The sequence below is a fragment of the Aphelocoma coerulescens genome, chromosome 7, assembly GCF_041296385.1.
Source record: "Aphelocoma coerulescens isolate FSJ_1873_10779 chromosome 7, UR_Acoe_1.0, whole genome shotgun sequence".
Lineage (NCBI taxonomy): Eukaryota > Metazoa > Chordata > Aves > Passeriformes > Corvidae > Aphelocoma > Aphelocoma coerulescens.
The window spans coordinates 13313659-13338616 of record NC_091021.1 but is presented as its reverse complement, the minus strand read 5'-3'; the positions used below and the strand labels follow the sequence as shown (position 1 = coordinate 13338616).

The 24958-nt window shown below is 39.1% G+C and overlaps 1 protein-coding gene across 7 annotated transcripts in view; it reads left to right on the top strand.

Moving 5' to 3' along the window:
- Positions 1–9163: 9163 nt before the first annotated feature.
- Positions 9164–24958, top strand: part of ADAM23 (ADAM metallopeptidase domain 23) — an 80443-nt gene continuing 64648 nt past the window's right edge. For 6 of the 7 annotated variants that reach the window (XM_069022216.1, XM_069022220.1, XM_069022217.1 and 3 more), the window contains exons 1-3: positions 9164–9335; positions 10393–10619; positions 19758–19834. In XM_069022216.1, the coding sequence (XP_068878317.1) occupies positions 9182–9335; positions 10393–10619; positions 19758–19834 (458 nt within the window). In that variant the 5' untranslated portion in view covers positions 9164–9181. Of the gene's footprint in view, positions 9336–10392; positions 10620–14375; positions 14520–19757; positions 19835–24958 lie in introns of those variants that run through there. The other variant, XM_069022222.1, reaches the window with a different exon arrangement.

Below are 24958 nucleotides of genomic sequence, written 5' to 3'. Positions count from 1 at the left end.
AAACTGCCAGCTGGAGCATATCGGTTTATTTATTTAAGAAATTCTTTTGCAATCTAAGCTCCACGTGCAGTATCAGCACATGAGAACTGTAATAAAAAGTAAGGATAATTCCAGTTTCTCTGAGTAAATACTTTATTTTGCAGCCCTAGGATCCAAGTTTCGTGTATGCATTTGGTATGGGAACACTATTTGGTCTGAAATCCAATTTAGTCAGCAGTGGGCTTTTTAAATTTTGGATCTTGTTTAGGTACTTGATGTTTGCAATGCTTTAATTATCAGAAAACTGGTCCTTTTCAGCTACAAGTAGTAACAGCTAATTTTCTGGAGTTGCTTGCAGTAAGCAAATTATTTTCTGCAGCAAGTTAACGCATTCCTATGGCTTTCTTAATATTTGTGTGAAATTCTTTAACTGTGATATACTGTAGATAGTGCAACTAAACCTTAATTATAGGTATGGACTGCTTTTGGTGACGCCTCTCTTTGAGCAGTAGCTGGCACCTGTGTGCACAGACAACAGTGCCATGCCCCTTGTGCTCATCTGCAGCGGCATCATTGTACATTGAAGTTTGGTTTCTCGAGGCAGCAACCTTGAGAAAGGAAGCAACCTCCTTCTTTATTTATGGGACTTCTGGTGTCCACATGTATAAAATGGGATAAAGAGATGAGAAACTGGAAGGTGATTAATGTTGGAGCATTTCTTAGTCATAAGATATGGATGGAATTTAATCAAGAAAAGCAAATCAATTCATTCCTCATAAGAAGCAGTTTTAGAAGTAATAATAGAAAAAGTTATTTTTTATCTATGGGTTTTGAATAATAAACCTTTCTTGGCAGTTGGGGCGTATAGGAAAACCAGCTCTTTTTCAATCATGTATGCTACAAAGATACTCCATGCAGGATAAAATAGTGCTTTAATTTCCAAGGATGTCTTAAAAAACATGCTACATTTCCATAGTAACAACAAATAATAACGTGTGTTTAAACTTGTGGTTAACTAGTGGGATAAACAATTCCAGAAACCCATGGGGAACATATGCTTATAGAGAAATAATAAGATATTTGAAGGGTGACTAAGTGTGAGTTCATGTGGGTGAAAGGAAAAATGAAAGCAGCGGGGTAAAGGACATAATTTCACATCCCCTAAGTGCGGGTTCTTGACACAACCATCCCCATGGGAGGGCGGTGTGTGGCTCCTGTGGGTGTGAGAGAGGAGAACCCCCTTTCATGGTTGTGAGGATTTGGGGTTTTTTGTGTTCTAAAGATCTGTGGCTGAGATTTTTCTCCAGAAAATTAACAAGAAGCCTGAGGGATGCATGCTACATTGGGAAAAGACTGTTTGGATCTCATTTGCGTTTGTACAAAGATGACAAAGCAGAAGAAGGAAACCCCTGAAATATTTGCTGCATTATGGCATTGGCAGCTTGAGTCTGGTACAGTAGTAAAATATTGGCAGGTCGTGATCCTTTCTGTGCTTAGGGAGATTGAAAATTTACTTGAGCTTCCTTAGGAAGCAAGAATCTGCTCAAGGAATTAATAGCAGAAATTAGGCAAAACATTCACTGGGATCTGTGCATAATTTTGATGCAATGTTACAAAACCACTATGTTGATGCTCTCTTTGACAGATGGGTCATGAGAATGACCAAATCTGTGACTAACCTCTTTAAGATTTGGGAATCCATAGGTCCAGAATGACTGGCAGGGACAAGCTGAAAGATGCCTTTCTTTGGTTGTATATAAAACTTAAAAGGAAATTAGTTTAGAAGGTCTTTGGTGTGGGGATTGTAAAACACCAATCTGTGATCCATTTCCAATATTGCTACTTATTCATGTGATAAAAAAATATATTTTAGTAACCCAAATGTGTTGGGGACACCCTAAGGCTTTAGTGCAACAATTTGATAATACTTTGCACTAATTTTTCTTAAAAATTCAGACCATCTCTCTAGAGAAATGATGGTTAAATGTTTTGGGCTCTCTAGGGGAATCCGTGCCAAAGCCTAGATACAACATCAAGTAGGAATCTTTCAGGGTAGCGTGTTTCATGTCTGATTCATCCCTATGCCTAATTAGGGAAAGAGCAGGGAAACTGGTCCAAATTTGTCTATGAAGAAAAGGCAGGATGCCTAATTGGATGTAACAGTTTCTGGGGTTTTTTTCGCCTGTTTTGTAGAGCTGCATTTTTTGGAAACACCAGGATTTTCCTCATGTGATGAACATTGCTGCTTCTCAGCATTTTTACCTACCTTTTATAGCATAGTATGACAGCAGTGATGACAGCAGCAGCACAGGTGTCTCTCTTGAATGCATGACTGTACCTGAGCAGCACCTCAGCACCTGCCAATTATTGAAGGAAGAATATTTCTATTATGCGGTGAACATTGGGAAAGCAACTGTAACACCTTTAAATTCTGCATGTCCATGCCTGGTGAACCATCTTCCAAGCAGTAGTAGCTATAGATAGTAAATTCCTTTTCCCAGTGAGGTTTAGTAGCTCAAGCATGTGTTGTACTGGCATGGCCATATACCTTCTGCTTCTCAGGCTAATGCAGCCTTTACTCTTTGGGGCCTCTCTGTGCTGAAAGATATTTTCAACTTCAGTCTCATGAAATTTTCACCCATCACTTGGGTTTAGATGCTGTAAGCATTGAGACCCTGGTCCTTTCTACCAGTGGAGTGAATGAGCTATTAGTGCTCGTGTTGCCACAGGAACAAATGGGGAGCACAAGAACAAATAGGTTTCTGTTGGATATGAATAAATCTAGTCTGGGAAGGAGGAAGATTTACTTAGTGATTCTAACCATGAGCTTCTGAAACAGCCTTCCAGTGGTAGAAGAAGGACAAACCCCCCAATTACACTTGAAGGCAATGCATGGAATGAACTGTGCAGTGGAATAGCCAGGGGCTGGACTTGATGACCCCAAAAATCCCTTGCAGTCCCCTTCTACCCTGTGCAAGTGTATTGGGGAATGAGTGATGACATCATCCTTCCTCTCTCCAAAGCTGCACTGGAATAGCTGCAATCTAGCTTTTTTAGAACCTGACACTCGGAAATGTTTGATCAGCTGTGGCAAGTGCTTGGGATGTGAACTCCATGTATTTATTTTGAAGGATATATAAATCAAAGTACATACCTCAGTAAGATTTCCCCTGCCACCCCATCTTACTTTCTTGACGCTATTTTTACATTTTACTTCTCAAGAGTGTAGCAAGCTAGCAAGGAGCAGGCTGCTGTCACAGCCAGAGTTAGAAGTGCCTGCTTATTAGAAGAGTGGCCTTTTTTTTCTCTGCTGGTGGCATATGTTTTACTTGCTAAGTATATCGGTATCAGAACAGTTGACAAATGTGTTCTAGGTAGCCTCATTGACCAGCATGTTTCAGCTGCTGCTGCTGCTCTCTCTCTCTCTCATTAATAATTTGGACAATATGGTGAATAATCAGAGATTTTAGTATCAGAATATTTTCATTGATGGCATAAACCCTCACTGCAGTGTCTTGCATACAATTTCTTGCATGCAGTTGCTTAAATGCTGCTGAAGAATCCTACTAAACAGCTTGTAAAATCCTTTGGCTATGAAGGCTTAGTTAATTATACAGGAGGACACAGTGAATTAATTCTGAAATTAGTCTGGCACGTTTATTCAAAATAATTTTCCCTGCATCCAGAATTAAATGATTGATTTTAAGTTTCACCTGGATGCAATTTGAACTGTAATTAATAAACCCTCTAACCCATTTGCTATTAGGAGCAGAGTTGTGTTCCCTTTCCTTCCCTGCTGAACACTGGTAAGATATATTCTTTTTATCTTTTTACTTTCTTCACTTGACCTTAACATTAACATTTCACAGTGTTAAGGGGAGAGGGCTGGCAAGTATATCCTAATTACTGTGTATATTCTACCCTGGAGTGCTGAAGCATACAGCACTCTTAAAAGAGTTCATTTGTGCAGTACCACTGGTGAGCAGAGTTATTAATGAAGATGTGCACGCAGATCTCAGTAAATGAGTGACAGTTCTGAGGGAAAAGTGACATTTTTTGCTGTATTTTATTAGATAGTATTACTGTGTTTAAAATAGTGTTGTGCCCAATATTGTACATAGTTCCACTATTGTACATAGAGAGGAAAACTGTTTTTAGGGCTCTGTTCAACTACGAACTAACTGGAGAAAGGTCTTGCTCTAAAGTGTATGAGGTTGAAATAAAGATGGAAGAGTGAAGGTTAATGGAAACCCAGTTCTGTTAGATCTACAGTCTGGAAAGTGATGTCTGCTTCCGAAGAATCTAGAGTCAGTGTTCTGTTTCCTGAATCTGTCTTATGTATTTCTCACATTACTGTATCACTTAATGCTTCTCTGCCCCCTCAGTTGCTAAAAAGTATTTAAAGAGGCTAAAATAAACAGAAGAAATGAAAAGTACTGGTTTTCTGACTAAATGCTGTGTCGCTGCTGCGTTGTTAGGTGGTGGGATGTGTAGCAAGAGATGGCCATATAATTTTAAAAAATACTAACAGCAATATTCTCTTTCACTCTACTTACTGAGGAGCTCTTTAAGAATAGCTGAACATGGAGAATTCAAAACATGAATTATTAAAACCAGTTATGCTAATGCAATGCATCGTTCATTGCATTTACCAGTTTCTTCTCAGTGTAAATTATCCATACTTAAACTGCATATGATACAAAGTAAGGAAATATGGGTGGCATGAAATTTCAGTACAGCTTTGTCTTCACTGTTAACCCCCTGTTGAGAAATAGAGAAAGGCGACCACCCTCTTTTGCACACAGATTACAGGTTGTGTGCATTAGTTATGTGCCAGCTAATGAGGTTCTATTGTTAAAAGTCCCCTGCGTAATTACCGCTTTTTAGACTTGCAGCATGCTTGGTACCCCTCCTAGAGCTGTTAGATTTCTTCTGTTATTTACAGCATTGGCTGGAATATTTGCTATTGCAAATAAAAAGGAAATTTCTCTTAACAGAGGTCTGTCATATTGTCCTGTGTGTACAGCACAGAGCACAGCAGGATGGCTGAGCCTGGCTAGTGCTACAGTAATGAGTAAATCAGAATCAGACTCGACTACTGCCCTTCCCTGGGAGCAGAGTTCAGCAATGGCTGCTTCTGCTGTGCTGTTTGTGCTGCCTGCACCCCATGGCATTTATCCCTTTCATTGCCCAGGATCAGTCTGGAGCTGTCCAGCTGTAATCACCTATTATTACTGCAGTGTCAGACTATGCTAGTGCTTTACTCTTCTGTAATGATCATCACTATTGTAAATTTGATAGCCAGTGTTCTTATGGCATCCTTGCAAAGACTTTTTGATAAATCAGTCACCCATGTTTGCATCTCCTGAACTCGTCTCCTTCATATTCCATCTGCAACAGAAATATCCCTCTTTCTGTTAAAATGAGAACCAGTTTTTCTCTGTGGGGAATATCCAGGAATATCCCACTTGTTTATTTGTTACGGGACTCGTTACATGGATTCTGGAAATAAATGTTAGATAAGAGACTACTGTTGAAATCTAGAAATTACCTTTATTTTCTAGTAAGATACTGTCTTATTGTGCTCACTCAGAAAGATCAATGTTATTAATGATTTGTAAGGAACAACTTCTTTAAACCCATATTTTACATAGAGATTTTCCCAGGACAAGTGGTATGGTGACTTTTTTCAGGTGACATCAGAAAAAGCATTCAATTGTGTTGGAGGGCTGTTATCTTTATGGCTGGGTTAACAGAGTCTGGACTAACATCTCCTAGCTGAGTATCAGGATGAACAGCCAAGACTATTATCAGCAGTTTTGCATTGAAGCCTTTTTTATTTGAATTGTAGCATTACGAAATTTCATCCCATGTGCTCACTGACCCCCACTGTGTTAAAGGAGGAAGGAATTAGAAAGCTCTGGGCAATCATCTGAAGTTATGATGTAAAGTCTATTTATCACCCTGATCGAAAGGATGTGTACACCTTGCATGGTACACATCTGCTCCCTTTTGCAAAATGATTAGAGGATCAGAGACATGGATCATTGATAAAGGGAACAAATCAATAACTGCACAAGCAAAAGCCTGCAAGCAAAAGGCCTGCATGAGAAAAACCCTCCATGAGAAGTGCCTGTGTGAGAAACAGGCCTGAGAACAAAAAGGGAGTTTTGAGGATGTGCAGCTGTGCAGATAAGATGTACTGACCATGAGAAGGGAGGGTGAACTCTGAATTCTTTTAATCATAACATAACTAGTAGAAGCTTGCCAATGTAGTCTAATTATGTAGAAGCAGAAATGCGCTTTGATAGGTTTAAGCCACTTAAGAGTTAACAAGCTGGTATACTATATAAGTGCCTCTGGATTGCTAATAAACGGAGCTTGCTTTTATCAATCACATCGGTTGTCGGCAGTGTCTTCCCCCGCCGAAGTCATCGAACTTTTACAACTGCTCCCCAGTCAGTCTTGAAGCTCCCACTGTCAGCTGTTTCCTGTGTGCTTCTGTGTTTCAATTTCTTTCACTGGATACAGATGCTACCATAATCCATGCTTCTGGCATTTTGTTTTAAAACATCTGCAGTGCAATCTATCTGGGATTATTTCATAGTGTCTTTCAAAGTTGAAAGTTAGTTCAGAAAAAAAAAAAAAAAAGCAGCTGTCATTCATAGTAGGACACTTCATCTTGAGCTGATTATGCTCTGTGAACTGCATATGACCATCTAAAGGTTTCTAGCAGGTTTATGACATACAGCTTGAGCTACATGCCCATCAGGGCTTTGGAAAGTAAGCATGTTTGCTTTAGATGGTTATTCAGGTGATGATTTCTGCTGCAGGCTTGTACATGAGGTAAAAGAACTTCAGAAAATCTTTGCCCTAGACCACCTTTGTACAAAAAGGTAATCATTATTTTCTACCCTCAAAATCTGGCCAGCAAAATCAGGTCCTAATAGTTTCAGAGAGCAGGTGTTTCTGGCATTCATTGTTGCTAGACTTGTTTCTTGTGTGTGGTGAAAGTTTCTGGAATTTTTTTTAATTGCATGGTCATTCTACTCTTTTTCTCTTTGCTCTTAAAATATTTTTTCAAATTGTTTTTATTTTAGATCTGAATGGACAGACATAACTGATCCTTTGTTCTGTTTATATGTTTATGGGAAGAAACATTTGTTGTTTGAAATATTCTAGTGATATCTAATGATGAGGAACAGCTGGGCTAGGTGGGCTGCATGGAAAATGTCTGGAAAGTGAGTCTTAAGGAAGACCATTTTATGAAGAAAACCAGTATAGCTTCCTCATTAGACCTAGACAACAGTGAAATCCTAAGGCACATTTTATATTCTTTTTTACCCCCGGCCATATCATGGATCTGTCTCTTCTATGTGTTTGTCTGCTGTTACACACCTAGATTTTGAGTTTCCACAAGCAGCATCTATTTAACCAGCATGACAATTCAGAATTAATTTTTTTTAAAAGTAATAGCACTACAGTTATAAAGTAGTCTGCATGGTAACGATCTGTAAAACTGCTTATACTTTCTAAATTAATAATGATAATGAATTCAGGCTGGAATGTAGAGGAAATAATGTGAAACAGAAAACTACCTATTTTTCTGGAAATCCATGTGGTATGCAGACTCAGAGTAGAAGGGTATAAGCTGACAAATAAAAAGCAATATCCAGACAAAAAGGAGAAATATCTTTATTTCCTCAGCAGCAAGACTTGCACCAAAATAAAGCATATCTGTTCTTGGGTATTAGAAGTCTGCCAGGCAAAATGTTTGCTAAGAACTCCATATCTAAACTTGTACCTGAGCTCAGGTTTTCTTACTCCTTAAGTCACAGAATGGATACAAAGCAGCAGATTCATCTTCTCATATCTCTTTGAAATTATTTTTATCTTTGCAACTATTCTTCATGTTGGTGGCTCACCCCAGGCATGCTGGACTGGAAGTATTAGAGATACTAGTCACTGCACAGAAATGCGCCGGTGCTTGTGTTTGCGGTCCAGACTGTCTGCTGCTGAACACAGCATAGCAGAATGGCTTTACACCAGGTCGGAATCTGACCATGCACCTCCCTGCAGTCTTCCTCTTGGTTTATTATACACACATCCATTTTCGTTGTCAATATATGTACACCTTTTTTTGGTAACATTCGGTTCTCACCTCCACCCCCGCTTCATTGCAGAGGTCAGCTGCAGTAACGAAGAGCAGATCCCAGGGACCAGAGAGAACGCCGTGGGGATGCAAAGAACAGAGCTGCTGGCTGGAGGCGTTGGGAGGGAGGAGAGGGGGAGCCTGAAGCTCCGCACAGCACTTGGAGCAGGGGCTGCTCATGCATCCCTCTGCAGTAGCTGGGGACTGCCAGCTCTGAAATGGCTCAACTTGCAGAGCTCCCCGGGGCGCGAAGACCGGCCTGCCCCTGCTCTCAGGAGAACAAGCTGCCGCTGCTGCTGTTCAGTGTCTCCGGAGACTCTTCCGAACTTTGCTCAGGGCTGACGGATTTCAAAGTAATTTCACTCTGCGTGAATGTTCTTTAAAATAATTCCTAAACCCAGGTGTTCGCAGCTGTGCCCGCGTCAGGGGAGAGGTCTGTGCGCTACACCGCGGGAAACCGCGCACCCGCTCCCAGCTGCTCGGGCGGCCGTGCCCCGCCGCAGTCGCGGGACCCCGGCCCGGGAGCAGCTCTGCGCGCAGCTGGCGGCGGTCACTCCGCCGGCACGCAGCACCTCCCTCCCGGCTGCACAGCGGGCGGCGGCACCCGCGACGGGCGCGGCGCGTCCTGCTCCGTGCCGGGGGCCGCGGACGCGCCGGGGGTCCCCGTCCCGCTGGCAGCACATCGGACAGCGGCCGCTGCCCCGCCCGGCCCGGCCCGACCGCGCGTGCGCGGAGCCGCGCGGCTGGGGGCGGGTGCGGAAGGTGCGCGCGCGCCGCCGCCCGCCCGCCCCCGCGCTGAGGTGTCGAGGCGGTGCCGGTGAGTCCCTCACGGCGGCGGCAGGAGACGCACGGGCGGTGCCGCTGCGGGGACCCGCCCGCCCCCGCGCTGAGGTGTCGCTGTGTCCCTCACGGCGGCGGCAGGAGCCGCACGGGCGGTGCCGCTGCGGGGACCCGCCCGCGCCGCTCCGCCCGCGCCCCCCGGGCACAGCCCGCCGGCCGTGAGGGCTGTGCCGCGCTGCCCCCCCCCCCCGCCCCGGGGCGCTATGAGCCATGAAGCCGCCCGGCAGCATCTCCCTGCGGCAGCCTGGCTGCGGCGGCCGCCGCCGCCCCGCGCTCCTGCCGCTCGTCGGCCGCCTCGTCTCGCTGCTCCTGCTCCTCCATGGCTCCTCCTGCCCCCGGGCCCGCGCGGCTGCAGCGGCCGCCGGTGGGTATGGCGGGGGGCGGATGCGTGTGCCTGAGGCTTCTGCGGCCCCTCGGTCCCCCTCCCCTGCGATAAACCCCGCCAACATCCATTTCCCTTCAACGATTCCTTCCTCCCTTCCCGCTCCCAGCTTTGCGTACGTGTCTGTCTTGGCGTGTGTAAACCCGGGGCTCAGTTAACATTTCCTTGGCTTGCTTGCTTACACAAAAGAGAGGTACCTGCGGTTCCGGTGCTGCAGTGTGTTGGGTAGGGATGCTGTGCGTGGAAAGACGCCGGTGAGGGATGCGACACAAAAAGCTTCGGTGGGCTTTGTATGTATCACGGTGCATGTGGACGGGGATTCGCTAATTTGTTTGCTTGGGATCAGGTTTTCGTGTGTGCTTTGTTGTTTATTTGCGCTTGGTTGCATATAGGTGACGTGTGGAATGCTCTGAATGCAGTCTATCTGTGCATCATTGTTATTATTGTTAGTACATTGCCGTTACATTGTAATATTATTATGTTGTTACATCGCGTTGATTGACTATCTTGAAATTTTAATGAGGGAAGACAAGATTTCGTTTCAAAAGCTGCTACTGAAGAAAAGGGCTCTTGTCAAAGTTAAAAGGAGTAGAAATCAATTCCCTTTACATAATAGGAAGTTTAGCATTCAGTGCACATGGACTCTGAATTCAGTGTGTGTTAGCAACATGGGGAGTATTCTTAGCTTTTCGTAGATTTTTTTGTTTTTTGTGAAAGAATGTAGCTATCAAAGAGGGTGTAGGGAGTAACTACATATCCATTAAATTGGCGTTTTTTCTTCCTGAAGGTTGATAAGTATTAAAATATTTATAATCTGACTACATATGAAAATGTATATGCAATTAAATAAATAATGTTCTTTCTGAAACCATTTTATGTGTGAAAAATGAACCAAATCTAGCTCAGTGAATAAGCTGTCTTTTTGTTTGCTTGAGTGATTACTAAAATGTTAGAAAACTGCAAGCAAATATGTAGCTTTTTTATGGAAATAAACACATTCTGCCATGGAATTTATGGCTGGCATATCTTTCTTCCCCAGGCCTGCATTGGAATGAAACAGCAAGCGGTATAGAGGAAGTACTGGCAGATGAAGAGAATACATTTCAACAGAGTAACAGCAGTAACAGTAAAAATAACAGCTACAGCAATGCAATCCAGAAAGAAATCACACTGCCTTCAAGACTAATCTATTACATCAACAGAGACTCTGAGACCCCTTACCATATCCTGGATACCAGGGCAAGGCACCAGCAGAAACATGACAAGGTAGGGTAAAAAGAGGCTCATCTGCAGAATTTTCAAAGCAGTGATATGTGATGTGAAACTGATGTTAATCTGTAGATATTCAAGTCCTAATGGTGATCCCTACCACTATTTTTAGGAATTAAAGGAGTACATGTAATTAAACAAGAATGTAATTTCCCTTGTGTTAACTTAAAAAATAATTATTTTGAATTTCAGCATGGTTCAGAAACTGAACTGTAGATAAAACAAATGAGAATTAGGCAAAGTTGACTTGACTAATCAGCATAGATTCTGATGTCTTATGGTACACCATCATCAACAAAATGTTTCTTCCAAAATAGCTCTAGACTGCAGTAGTGTCTGCATGGGAGCTTCTTTGGAATCCTAAACTTGCAGCATGAGTTACTTAGCTTTGACTGTACCATGCTCTACCTAATAAATGCAGCATTCATTTCCTGCCACTGTATGGCCAGTGAAGACCACTGTAAAGTGTTACTATTTTTTGTCAAATAGTACTTGAATTCTTCATTTTTAATGACAAGATCTAATATTCCATTTTGTATGGATGCAGCTAGTAAGTTTGGGGTTTTTTCCCTGAAATTGTATGGAGTTGAAAAAGCTTTGGTTTTGTGGAATAACTGTGAAGAATTAAATGTCTAAATGATATCACTTAGTAGCCTTTAAATTTATTTTGTTCGATTTTTATAAACATTTATTTAAAAAATTAATTTCTTCCTACGGGGTAAAAGGTAAGGTGAAGGTTTGACTATAAACAGATTACCATGGTATGGAAGAGACAACAAAGCAAATCAGTGTGTATAATATTACTGAAGGACTTATCTATAATGGAGTTCCTACCTATTGAATAGCATTTCTCTTGAAATTTTAGACAGTGAATTTAATACATGTTATATATGCTTATGTTGATATTGATTATGTGCCATTTCAGATGTGAAATTAATAAGAAGGCACTGAATAATCTTTGGGGGGAAAAAGTTGAGATAGCTGTATAGTTTTGATGTTTTAATAGGAAGAAAGGTTGCTTCCTAGCTTATTGAACGTGTGTGTGCTTTTGGATGCATCTCAATACACCAATATGTTATGGTTGGCAAAGGAAAGCTTTTTGATTGTTGAAAACTGGAGCTACTTAAGAGAACACTGCATTCAGAACTAATACTCTTTCAAGTGAGACCACTCTTTCAAGTACACTTAAAACACTAAGGTCTTGCTGTTCCTGTCTTTGGAGAGGGGTGTGGGAAGAAAGGGACTTACAAGTGCTTGCAGACTTGCCTTTGGGAATAATACTTCCTCCATGTTGCTTGGTGTATGTGGGTTTTTTTTGAAATCCATGGAGGACAATGTCCACCAATCTCTACGTTTACCCAGCACTGCCCACAAGAACGTTGCTGTTGTTGCCTATCCTTCCTATGCCCTGCCTTGTAGCTACATGTTGGAGTAAAGCTCTGCAGAAATCAGTGCTGACAGAACTGGTATTGATTTCCTTGGGCATGCTTGCTGCTGAGTATTGTGTAAAGTGGATCTTCTTTATACCCACTGTGTCCCTTTTAACCACAGGGAATGATAATGCTGCAGTTTTTCCCTCAGAAGGGTTCCTTAATCCTGGGTCTTCATGGAGAGGGACTTTATGTTGACTTCATTCTTCTGGCATGAAATTTCTGTTGTTTTATATTTATTGTTTACATCTAATTGAAGGAAAGAGTTCATTATATTCATTGTCTGGATGGATTTTTTTTATGTCTTGTTTCCAGATCATCATACCCAACACCCTCACCCCATTTTACATCTTGTGTCTTTCCTTGCATGAAGCAATTTCTTTGCCCTTTCATCTACTTTACCAATAGCTAAAATATTTGTTTTTACATTATTTTGTTCTGTTTAACATTTGCTGTAATCTTCTCTGTAGAGCAATAATTGGGGGCAGGGGGAGTCTAGAAGGTGTAAAAGAAAAACAAGCCATAAACACAACAATGCAATTGGTTGTGGAAGATAAACAAGGGTGGTTTTGACTTAGGGGGGAGATTTTTTTCGGTACTGGCTTTTATCCTGCCCCAGAATTAAAATAAATGCTGTATTGTAATAAATCCTATTTGTGAGATTTTGATGTCTCCCACATTGGTAATAAAGAGAAGTAGCTAAAATACCTTTATAATTAGGTAAAGAAAGACATCTGTATTTAGGATTTTTTTTTTTAATACCATGTGAAAAAAGTTAAGACAGCCTTATATATGTATAGAGTGGAAAATGTTGAGGAAAAAAAAAATTTGTTGTTGTTCTTTTACTGTTCTTGGAACTATACATTTCAACCTGTATTTTCTTGTCAACCTTAATATAGGATTTATCAGCATATGATGTGGGTATAGTCCCTAACTTTGATAATATTCAGTAGACTCCTTTCTGTGGAACTTCACTATGGTGGTCAGAATAATGTAATATGGCCAGTTTGTGGGATTATGCCTGAATGCCTCAGAAATGCTGAGTCACTATAAAGACAGGGTGAGACTAGAGGAAATGGTGTGCATGTAGGAAGAAAGAGGTAAAGCTGGAGAAATGCAATTATGTAAAATTATTTAAAATATTTTTTTAAGTCATGTCCCAAAAGTAAGGGGCTGCAACCTTCTTCATGAAATGTTGGTAAAAATTAAACATTGGAGAGAAAACAGAGAATAAAAAATTTAAATAATGAGTTATTTTCTTAGCATTGATTCTCTCTATCCCCTTTGGGTGAAATGTCATCATATTGAGAAGGTGCATGTGATCAGGACCCTCTCTCACTCCTTCTTCTTGGAAGAAGCTTTTTATCACTGTTAATATAAAGAAATGTTCACCATAGTTTTGACAAAGTGATCTATCTCCAAGGGGGACAGAGTTCTAGTATATACTCTTTTTTAGCTTTGTGCGCTAAAAAAAGCAGATTTTAAATACTTGATGCTTGAAGACTCTAAAATCTGTATACCTGTTTCCTCATAGTCGAATTAAGGCTAGCTGGTTTTGAGTTCTTCTGAAGTTATTTTTAGTGCAAAATGCTCAAAAATGAGCATCTATTTATAAAACCACATTAAAGAAGCTCGCAGGAATCCTTAAACTTGATGATGAGGTCTGAGTCACCTGTGTTCCGTCTTTGTAAACTTCTGCAGGTGGAGGTAGTGTTTTGAAGGAACTGATAATCTCTTTATTGAACCAGATGACTGCTTTGGTTCATTTTCGCAGGCTACATACACAAGATTTTTAGAAGCTAGCAGGTAGACTGCATGGGGCACAGCATGTCACAAAAGGCTAGGAGCAAGTCCTTACGGTGGCCAGCAGAGGGAAAAATCCTGCAATGCAAGGTGTGATCTGAACATAATAGGATTGCAGGAGAAACACAGCTCAGGGCAACCTTAGCAAATTTTGAGTGGAAAACAGCTCAAACTGGATGCATATGAAGGAAGACTGTATCTGCTGGACAGTTTCTGAATCATAAGTTTCAGGAGCTGTAAAGAAGCCCTGTCTTCATGCATAATTATAAGCTGCTAATGTAATTTTGGGGAGGAGAGAGGTGTTAAGAAAACTGTTTTGCAGATCCTAAAGAGGAAAAAAAATTGAGGAAGAGTACTTTTGACTATGAAGGTGTTCCACCTTCCCCCAAAATGATTTATTTTGAGCTATTTTTCATGGAGTGGAACTCCAGGTGTTTCTGATCAGGTCAGCTGTTAGTCATTTATATAAAGAAAATACTCCTGCCAGGTGAATGCAATCATTTTTGCTATGTTGCCTTGCTTTAAAGGTTGAGATACAGTGCTCTCTTAGTCCTCTATGTAATTTTAGTATGCAGCATATGAAAGTTGAGCAGGAAAGCATCCTTAAGATGGAAGGAAAATGACTCTTTGCCATGAAGAGGAAGTGGTATTGAATAAAAAGCAGGTATTTTTTTTCTAAAAGACCAAAGGTTACAATTGGTAAACTCTTAAGAGGTGGCATCATGTGAATTCTTACTAAAATCCAGATAAAAATCCTATGCACTAGTTAGTCTTCCCTTTACTTGCCTATTTTAGGCCATGTTTTCACTTTTAATCCCCATGTAATGAAAACTGGTCAAAATAATGCATGAAGTTCATGTGCCTAACATGTATTAGATTGTTGAAGAGTCTTTGTAGTATTCCAGCTGGCTTTGCCTTATTTTCTTTTTTCCTGATCTTTCTGTGGTGCAGCTTCAGTTTACACTACTTGTAAATGGAATATTGTGTGTACTTGGTATTTTTTTCCTATTCTGTGTTGAATGTATGTTAATGCAAAAGTCTTATCTTGACTCTGTGTCTTCAGTAGTTACTAACAGGAGGATTGAAATTGGTCTTCCTGTCTTTGGTTTCTGGGAGAAGGAGATTTTCCTTATGCCAACTTCAACTAGATCTAGATCTTTGTTTCTTAGCTGAAATGTAGGTCATGTTATTTCTACAACTTTTTAAATTATTTTTTTAAAATGCATTTCTGGGTCCTTTCATGAGCTTCACACAATAACCTGTAAAAGGTTTCAGTTCCTAGGTGTTAGGTAGCGCAACACTTGTACTTGTTATGCTTTGTTCTGAAATAAAAATAAATTAAGTTTATAGGTTTTCTAGCATTTGTGGGAAGCTGGGTACTGCAGGAAAGTGGTCCAAGGTATGGATGCCCTACTTTATAGAGTTTTATAAAAAAACCCTCAAGAGGGTTATGGCTTTGGAGGCCGGTGCTACTATAGAAGGGTTCTAAGTATTGTCATGTGGGGAGAGAATGGTGGGTTCTGGCCCCTGGGGTTAGATGCACAACAGTAGGATTGCTTCCAGAGGCAGACCTGGGTCTTTTTTCACATGCCCACAACCTTTCTTTCAAAGAACAGTCTTCGCGGCTTGGGGTTCAAGTGCATCAGAGTAACTCCTCTACTGTTGAAGTCCAGAGAAAAATCATTAACAGGAGGTTTTATGAAATGCTCTATGTTTTAAACATAAGTTTTCACATGCTGCTGGGACACTTATGTGTTCTGTTTCACTTTGAAATGCTTTACTTCCAGGGTGTAGTGGAACGTTGTCTTGGTGGATGTGCCATGTAGTAGAAGGTAACCAAATGCTGAAAGAAGGAATGGTTTCTGTATGGGGTCTGAGGATAGGCCAACAAGCTAAAAGCAGGATAAGGAACTAATACACAGTAAGTCACTTTGATTTGTGACAAAACTTGTGCTATTATTAGAATGAAGGTCTAGAGCAAAAAAAAAGTTTTAATGGTGTAAAATCCATCTAAATCTGACTTACATTTCTATTTCCATAATGGGAGTGATGAAACCCCTTGCTCAGCTTCTAAACTGAGAGAGGTAGCTTTTGGCCATTATTTTAGTCAGCAGAACTGTATGCAAAAATAGATTTCTAAAAGCAATGAGCTTGTCCTTTGGAGATTGTATCTGTATGAATATAGCAAAAGACTACCATCAGTCAGTTAATAATACTGTTATTTCTGTTTAAAGACTTGTGACAGAACTTAGTATTTTTGAAGGGATAACACATTATTGCATTTGGCATAGTTTTACTATGAGGAAAGTAAAACCAATATAGTAGTTTATTTTTGGTGATGATGATTGTATCCTGAAAAATCCTGAAAATCTGAAATAAGTGAATTATGGACAAATGATGTCCAAATGTAATAATGAAAACAATGAAACTATGGAAGTTGTGACATAGATCAGTAGAACTGAGATTCCAGTTACAGCCATTTTTATCTTGAAACTTACTGTAACCTAATGATTGATTTGCAAGAATCTGGAGTTCTTCATATATATGGATTTTTAGCTTGGAAAAAACCCTGAGAGTTACTTCTTTGCATAAGCAGCTACACCACTCTTAAAATGTCCCTAGTATGTAGAATCTCTTATTACAATGACTACACCAGTAATCTGAGCTTCCAGAACAGGGGGAAAAAAAAAAGACTTTTTTTTTTTCCCCTAAAATTTGGGTATGGGGACAGGAAGAATTTGAAAGACTCAGACCTTTCTTCAACCCACATCTCTATACATCATCAGTAAGTCATTGCTGAAGAAAAACTTTATATAATTTTGGAGCTTTGCAATTGGAATGGATTATAGCTGTCAAAGCAGGAACCTCTGCAGAGGTTTTTTGATGATAAGCAAATATGGACAAAGGAACTTGGTTGCCTCTTTATGTAAATAAAGAATACTTATGCAGCTATGCGCGTATGCAAGTCATACAAGAAGATGATGTTTAATATTTTTCCTGTGAAAATATATTCTTTAAAATATGTACTCATCTACATTATATTCTTGTTTGAATTTGTATTTCTATGCCAATGAGAAGAACACCGTATTTCAGATTATACTTCAGGTGTTTTTATTACACAGTAGCTGATGAGAGAATACAGTGAAATTATAAGGTGGATAACAGAATTGCAGATACTTTTCTGAAATATTTCCTCCCATCATTGTGATACATGATGGTTGTAATGCTTAAAACACCTGGTGATAATTCACTGGTAACTTTCCATGCTACCTTATTGCAGGAAAATAATCAGTTTCAGGATTAGATACATAGTCTCATTACCTTCAGCTGGTTTCTGGTTTGTGGCTTTTGGGGGTGGTTATCTATTGTTAAACTGCCTTAAGAGAATCTGTATTTGCTGTACCAGTAGTGTATTGTATTCACCTGAATTCAAAACAGTGTTTTTGCTAAACTGCAGGGATTTAAAATCCAGTGTTCTTTTTGTAACCAATGGTTTCAGCTGAGTTTGGTGGAGAACATGCCCTGCTGCAGGGCATCGAATAAGTGTCAGCTGCTTTGCAGCAATTGCTTTTGTGTACAGGCTGCATCTGTTAGTGAGTCACTCTAATAGATAGCAAGTAGTGGTTTTATACACAGAAGTAGTTGTTTTCAGAAATAGCAATGTTGCTATCGCAAATTCTACAAGGTGAAGGGGTTTTATGATATTTCAGACCAAGAATACAAATTACTTTTAATAATTTGAAATTGCAGAAAGATAAAGAATACATGATTGATGGTTTAGAAACTTGAAGGGTAATACACAGGTATCATTGCATGGACAATAGAAAAGCTATAGCAGATCAGACTAGTCATCCATCTAGCTGTCACTAACATTAGTAGCTGATGCCTAGGGAGAGATTTCTCATAGTTCAGAATGACCTTAATGGAATAGTTCATGCTCTTGTAAATTTTGCGGATAGTTAACACTGAAGTCTTGTTTGTGGCATGTATATGAAGACACATCATTTTAGGTAAATGTTACATGTGGAGGTGATTCAAAGCAGTAGCTTGTGTAACGCTTAAGTGGAACCTTTATGGCATAAAACTAACTGCAGTCCTTTTTCTGTAACAGATTTTCATGCTTTAAAAAAAATTAAATTAATACATGTGTGTTTTGAAAATATGAGGTTTTTGTCATGAACAGCTGCTTGGAAAGCTCCTTGTGACACTTATTCCTTGATTTCACTTTGAAAAAAAAATGGAGCTGGGGCTGAAAAGCCTCTCCTACTAGGCATGTATTTAACCTGACATTCTCTGCTTTTCTTTTTTTTAATGTGTATGCTAGCAGATTCTCTCTGATCATGCCACCTGTTTGTCTTAAACTGTTTTGCTCTGCTGATTCAGAGCAGCTGTAAACTCAGTTCTGCCAGGCCAGTGTTAGGAAATTGGTGAACTTGTGAGACAACAATATACATTTACCAAAAAATAGAACAGAGAGAAAGCTTAATAATGGTTTCCTCCTATATTATTTTACATATCAGCTCGGAATATTATTTTTTTAATTCTTGTTCAGAGTCATTGTATTTTTTTAATAAATAAAAGCAGGCTTTAGCTAAGATTGTTTAATGGCATTAAAGGTATTTAAAATATTTTGTAAGCACATGACTTTTTTTTTTTTAAAAAGAAGCTTGACAACAAAGCTGTGTGACCCTGTTGAAAGGGAAATGATAATTCTGGCAGCAAAGAATGGTAAAGTAATACAGGAAATGTCACAGCTGATTTTAGTCACAATAGCAACTTTAAAAAAATTATATTGAAGAATTTTCTAAAAGATGAATAACTTTGCTGAGAAAGAAGATGAAAATCAGTGCTGGTTTGTGAAGTGCAAGAATGGAAGAGAAACATAAAGAGCTTATCCTTTGTGGAGAAATTTCCAAAGGAGAACAGGTTATGCTGCAAACTAGATAGAACTTGATATATTTTCTGTGACAACCTGAAGATTAATCGTGGTGTTTAATAAAAAATAGGGATTTTTTGTCTTTTGACTAAAGGGCTTAATCATAATATTCTGAATTTATGTAATTATTAATACTGTATCAAATTAGTGTTTAAGTAAGCATGATTTGATTAGGACATTATCAGGAAAGATACTATGAAATTCAGATCTAATCTCTTCAACCCTGCTGGAACAGCATCTTCACAAAAAGAAATTCTTGGATCATCTCTTATCTTCTCATTTTTCTGGAAAACAGATAAGCATGTTTTAAATGTATTTGGCTACAGTTATAACAGTATAGAGAAAAATAGAGAATACAGTTTATCTGACAAGAACTGAATATCCTGAAAGTTAAACTTAACTCCATATGCAAGACAAGCTAATGTTGTTTTTGTTGTATGTTGACCAGCATCAATATTCTTAATATTGGCTTAGCTACGGTGCCAAGTACAAAACCATTAATTGTGAAGGGATTACTTTGAAGGGGTTTTTCATAATGAATATGAGCCTTGCCATGATTTTCGTATTTGAAAGTGTGTATTACAAATGCTTTAATTATTTCTGCCTTTTAAAGGGAATGGATGCAACTACTTAATTAAAAGAACAGTATACTACATTACTTATGCTTTTGTTACATAGCCATCTGTTTATGGCAAAATACAGACGTTTGTGTGAAACTTTCTTCTCTTTTTTTTTTTTCTTTTTGTGAAGATTGAGTGTGTATTTGAAAGCATGCTTTTCAGGTCCTATTTGCTTCCCTCTAAAAAGGAAAATCCTTTTGAATCAGAATTTGGTACAAGGGCAAAAGTTTTCATATGCCCATGAGATTCATGAAAATAAGCATGTTTTCCATAACTTTGTTTTTCACAGTCACATTTGTTGTGTATAAAACTCAGTGAATATTTTGACAACTGTTTCTCTTTACAGGCTGTACATCTGGCCCAGGCAAGTTTCCAGATTGAGGCCTTTGGCTCTAAATTCATCCTTGACCTCACATTGAATAAGTAAGTGCATGATTTGAGGTTTCTTTCATTCCTGCTCTTATCATCTTATGGTACAAGGTTAGGGCATGTCATATTCCAAGATCTGTTGAAAAAAGATGCCGTTATCCAAGTTCATTAATACAAAACAACATTTAATGTTCTTTATATGAGGTAACAGTAACCCTTGCTGACACCCATAAAGTAGATGCCCTTAAAATTTTATTGTTCATGGTAAAATAAATAATGAGAGATGGAGAAATTCCAGTACTGGTAGTGTTTGCACTATGTGGATTTTCTTGTGGTTTTTTTTTTTTTACTAATTGATGAATTACCATGAGATATTTTAGTTGCTTAAGTCAGTGTGTAGGAATACTGTAAATACTTGTATGAATGGCTCATCTTTACTGATCTGGAAAACATGCTATTGTCACTACTGTCATGAAGTTCTTAATGAGATGGGACTCCTAATGGTGTGGCTGCACTGAAAGGTGCAACTAGAGTCTGTTTGCCTGTAAGACAGACAATTTTACATAATTGTCAGGTCTAGAAGAACTGACTGGTAATACAGGGCAGTGGTGGTTTAGTTGTTTATATCCCACATGCTTTTATATCACTGCTGAAGGTAGGGAACTATGATTTTCTAAAAAATTGTAATGACCTTTTTTTGCCACTGAAAGTTTAAGAATAAGGTAGAAGTATAAAATCCATACTAAATACTGGACAGGTAAAATTATCTATAGTAATGCTCAAAAGTGCATTTGCCCCCTCTATGGCCCTTGAGACTTTCAGCGTGCTTAAAAAAGGAGAAATGAATTTACAGAGACAATTACATACTAATTTTAAAGAGCATTCCTCTGGTCTTGAGGTTCATATGAGGTCTTATTTTGGTCTTAACTGTCAGGTAAGGGAAGTTTTATTAGGTATAAAAATGCAAACTTATTAAATCTAAGAACTTTTCAAAGCACCAAGTTATGGCTTTATAAAATTTGCAGAACTTGTATTTGCATATTTTGTTTCTTGGCTGCTAATTATCAGATATTTTGCTGTAAAGGTGAACTGGAAACATTTTCCTTCATCCATGCATAATTTTGAAGTTAGGTTGGTCATGCATTTTCGTCTTTCAAAATGTTATGTGAAATTTTGAGTGTCTGGCAAAAGATGAATTAGTGTGAAGGCTGGGACTGTCACACAGAATTGAAGGAAAAAGAAAGCTTGAAGATAACTGGTGTTCTCTAGGCTCTGGAGGAATTACAGTGTAGTGCAAGACTGTTGTTTTATGAGGGTTGGACCTATACATAGTAATTCCAGTCGATAATCATGACACATTTGTGAAGGGAACCTATATTTAGCGCCCTCTAAGCTATAGGGAATTTCTCCTCTTGGTCTGCTTTCCACTGCTCCTTTCTGCACATCCGGCCAGTAGTGAGAGTGAGCACACATTCCCAAGATGGCACTCTGTGTAGGGTATGGCTGGTCACACAGACAGTCACAAAGAAAAAACACTGCCTTTACTGGCACCACATAAACCTGCTGAGAGCACTCAGGTGAGCAGGAAGAAAACAGGCTCATAAAGTTCATCTACAGCTGATGAGACTTGAAAGTTTGCTGGTAAAATGTACATCAGCCCTCTCCTGATTCACCGGCAGGCCAACGTTCACTGACGCAAATGTTAACACAGGCTTTAAGTTCTTCCAGTATTAATGCCTAGGCTTGAGGTCTCTTATTTGGTCACTGTCTTAGGCCTTAGTCTTTCCAGATACAGGTCTCCCTATAGTTGTTGACTGACTCTCAAGTTTTCTTGCAGATCACACCTATGCAGAATGGAGAGCAAAGCTACAAAGGGAATATTACAAGTAGGACTTAACATAGGACAGACAGCAGTGACCAGGTGCAGGGCTGTGCCAAACAAGCCAACTGTCTTGCAGCTTACACTGGTAACTCCTTTTTAGGCCACTTCCTCTCCGTTTTCTGACACTTGTTCTGTCCTGGTTCACCTTCTCTACCCTTGGCACATCCCCTGAATGTTCCGTAAGAATGATTACACATATCCACAAGTCTGGGCAGACATCCTGAGATAAGTTTGTTCCTTCCTGAGAGACAAATGATGTTTACCACTTCTTATCTGTTCTAAAGTTCTGGCTGAACCTGTTCAAGACCATGCCCGACTGGCTTCTTCCAAGGCCCATCGGTCAGTGACCCAACAGAGATAATAATGAAGACCAGAACTCTTATCTCCCGTTCATTAGGACTTGGGTTTTGGTTGCATTTCCTGTCTGAGTCTCATGCTGAATGGCTATTATCCAAGTAACATCACAAACCTATGACATTCCCCATATCCTTGCAACATTACCCCTCATCCAGTCCTGCTGTTTGTCCTTGCTTATTTTTAACAACACATGTTTCATAAAGTAAATGTATGGACTTTTTTAAAATTGTGGCTGCTTTCTCAGCAATCAGGAAATGCAGTGCCAGTCACTTCAAAAAGAGAGAGGGAGCTTACTTGCTGTGCACCTCTAGATGAGGAAGTTCTGCTCTTGTGACATCAGGAATGTTCTTACTGCCTATATCTACAAGGTGCAGGGTGTTCAGATGCTTTACTGATATCCCTGCTGCTTGCCTCTCTACATTAGGTTTTCTCCTAGCTTCCTTAGTGGTTTTGGACTCATAAACATTTGACTCTTTATCTGGTTCTCCAGAAAATGACTTCAAAAACCTGTCCTACTTTTTGACTGGACATAATACTCTAAAACTATAAGTCATAAAACTTGTAATATAAATTGTAAATACCCATAGACAATAATCTGAAAAAGACCCATTCTTGTGTTTCAGTTATGTTTATGTGTTCAGCAAAAAGCAGCATTTTGCTATTAGGTTGGGTTACAGTGAGTTTCAGTTGGCATACTGATACTGCTAATGTCTGGTCAGAAGCAAAGGCAGAACAACTGGACCAGACTTGAGCTGCTATGTGCTCTTGGCCAAAATAATCTAGTTGTTTGTGGAATATGAAGTCAAGATCCAGGAATACCCTTGTATGATGAATATATATTTGTATCAGTTGCTCTAAAGTGAGTTAATGCCACCAATACTGTATGTATTCTGTGCATTTTGGTTTTGTTCCTGTAGTTTTTTGAGTGTTCTACAAGTAATTAAAGTTGAAATCAAGGATGGTTGTTACATACAAACAGGTTCTAGTTTTTAGTTTTCTTTACCTCTGTTGGAAACCCTGTGATTGCCTACGTTCTATGTTGCAGATGCTCTTTTTTTTTTACAGCAAATATTATAACTTGACAGTGAAGAAAATTGGATATTCAATTTCATTAATAACTGTTGAGATTTTGTAAGAAAAAGAGGTGGCAGTCTGATAGTTTATGGAGCATGTTACTAGAAAATTTTGTTTTCCATCTTGCCATGGTGCAATGGCACAAACAGCTTGAAGGAAATACGAGCCACTCAAGCCCTCAAGTGTGCAGAGACAACTAACCTGTAAGATTTGTATGGAGTTTGAATGGGCAACCAACTTCACAGTTGCACAAGGTCTAAACTGGATGAAATATCATCTGTTATCCTGAAGGTGATTTTGGTAGCTTTTTCTGACAAGGGGACTCCTTGGGGAAAAAGATCAGTTTTGAACTCCTTAGCAAGGTGGGTTACTCTGAAATTTTAGACATCTTGCCCCTTGCTACACTCAAATGTTTGAGTGTAGGCTGTCAGTGGGATGCCAGTTATGACAATGTATAATAATTGCCGATATGTTGATTGTGGAAATAATTTGAGGCAAAAAGTAATAGCTTTTCTAATTTGTAATATATTAAATAATGTTTTCAGTTAGTACTTTTAGTATGAAAATGGAAGATTGTGGGGCATTAGTGGGGTAGCAATCCCATTTGAAAAGTTAGACTTATTATTCAGCTATGATTGTCTGCTCAAACTCAATAAATTCCCTATGCAATGAGTAACATGTAGCATTGTCATAAAACACAATTTCTATAAAAAGCCTTTAAAAGTGTTCACTTATTTCAGTAAGTTCACTTTCATCCTCAAACAATAGTGTTGTAGCATTATATTTGGCTAATCAATGATCCTAGTATATCTGACCAGTTTCTTATTTTATATTGATGCATTATTTACACAAACAAATGTTTGCAAAGTGCTAGCAAATTAGTTTTTAATGATCTCATTTCCAGCAACATGTAAAAGGCTTTGCCCTTGCTGTTCTTCTGCTGAAAGAGAAAAGCTTTTGCAGGTAACTCTTAATGTCCTGCTTAAAGGTAGCAGGTTTTATGTTCTGGTGTAGTACTAAAACACATTAAAGAGCAGTAGTACCAAAACCAGTGAATATCTTGCTGCTTTTTTAGTGAGGAGGGAAGTTGGCTGTATTTTCTGGCAGATTGCAGCCATGGTCTAGTACCAGCCTCTAAACAGAGTGGTCTCCACCAGCATAAGGGGCTGAGACCATACTGGAACCTTCACCCACTGGGACTCTGGTGGCTGAGACACATCCAAGAATAGGGAATTATTTAACTGAGCTGGACAGAAGCAGAAGGTAAAACCCTTCCTACTGATAACTTGCCTCAAAATTTAGGATTCTTGGGGAAGGGGAGAAAAAAAAAATCACCAAAATCAGTCTATATTTTTTTAGCTTTTCCTCTGTTTTCTCTGTAAAAGTCCATCTTTCTGGGAAACTCTGTTTCCAGGAAAATGGATTTCTTTTCAATGAAGATATCATAGAAAAAATATTTGGCATCTTTGACATGAACTGAAAAAACCCAATCCCACTGCATTTGACCATAACATGACTTAAAGATTTGAGACACTAAAATATGATGACTATTGCGGAAAGTCAGTTTCTTTTGTGAAGCCAACATTACAGCAAATTTTATCTAATAGTTTGAACCTTATAATTGTGTTTATTCTTTGTGGTGTATGTTTCTGTAGGACTGAATTAACCTGAGAGTGGTCCCAGAGGAGGTTACAATGTTAGCCTAATTTAAAAACAGTAGAGCAGTAAGTGAATTATTTGAGAAACTACTTGATTCTTGGGTTTTTTTCATAATTCTTTTTTAATGAAAATGGAAAAACTAGTCACTGTTTCAGAAGGAAACTGAGTATGTATGACATTTTCTTAAATAAACACTTAAGCATTTA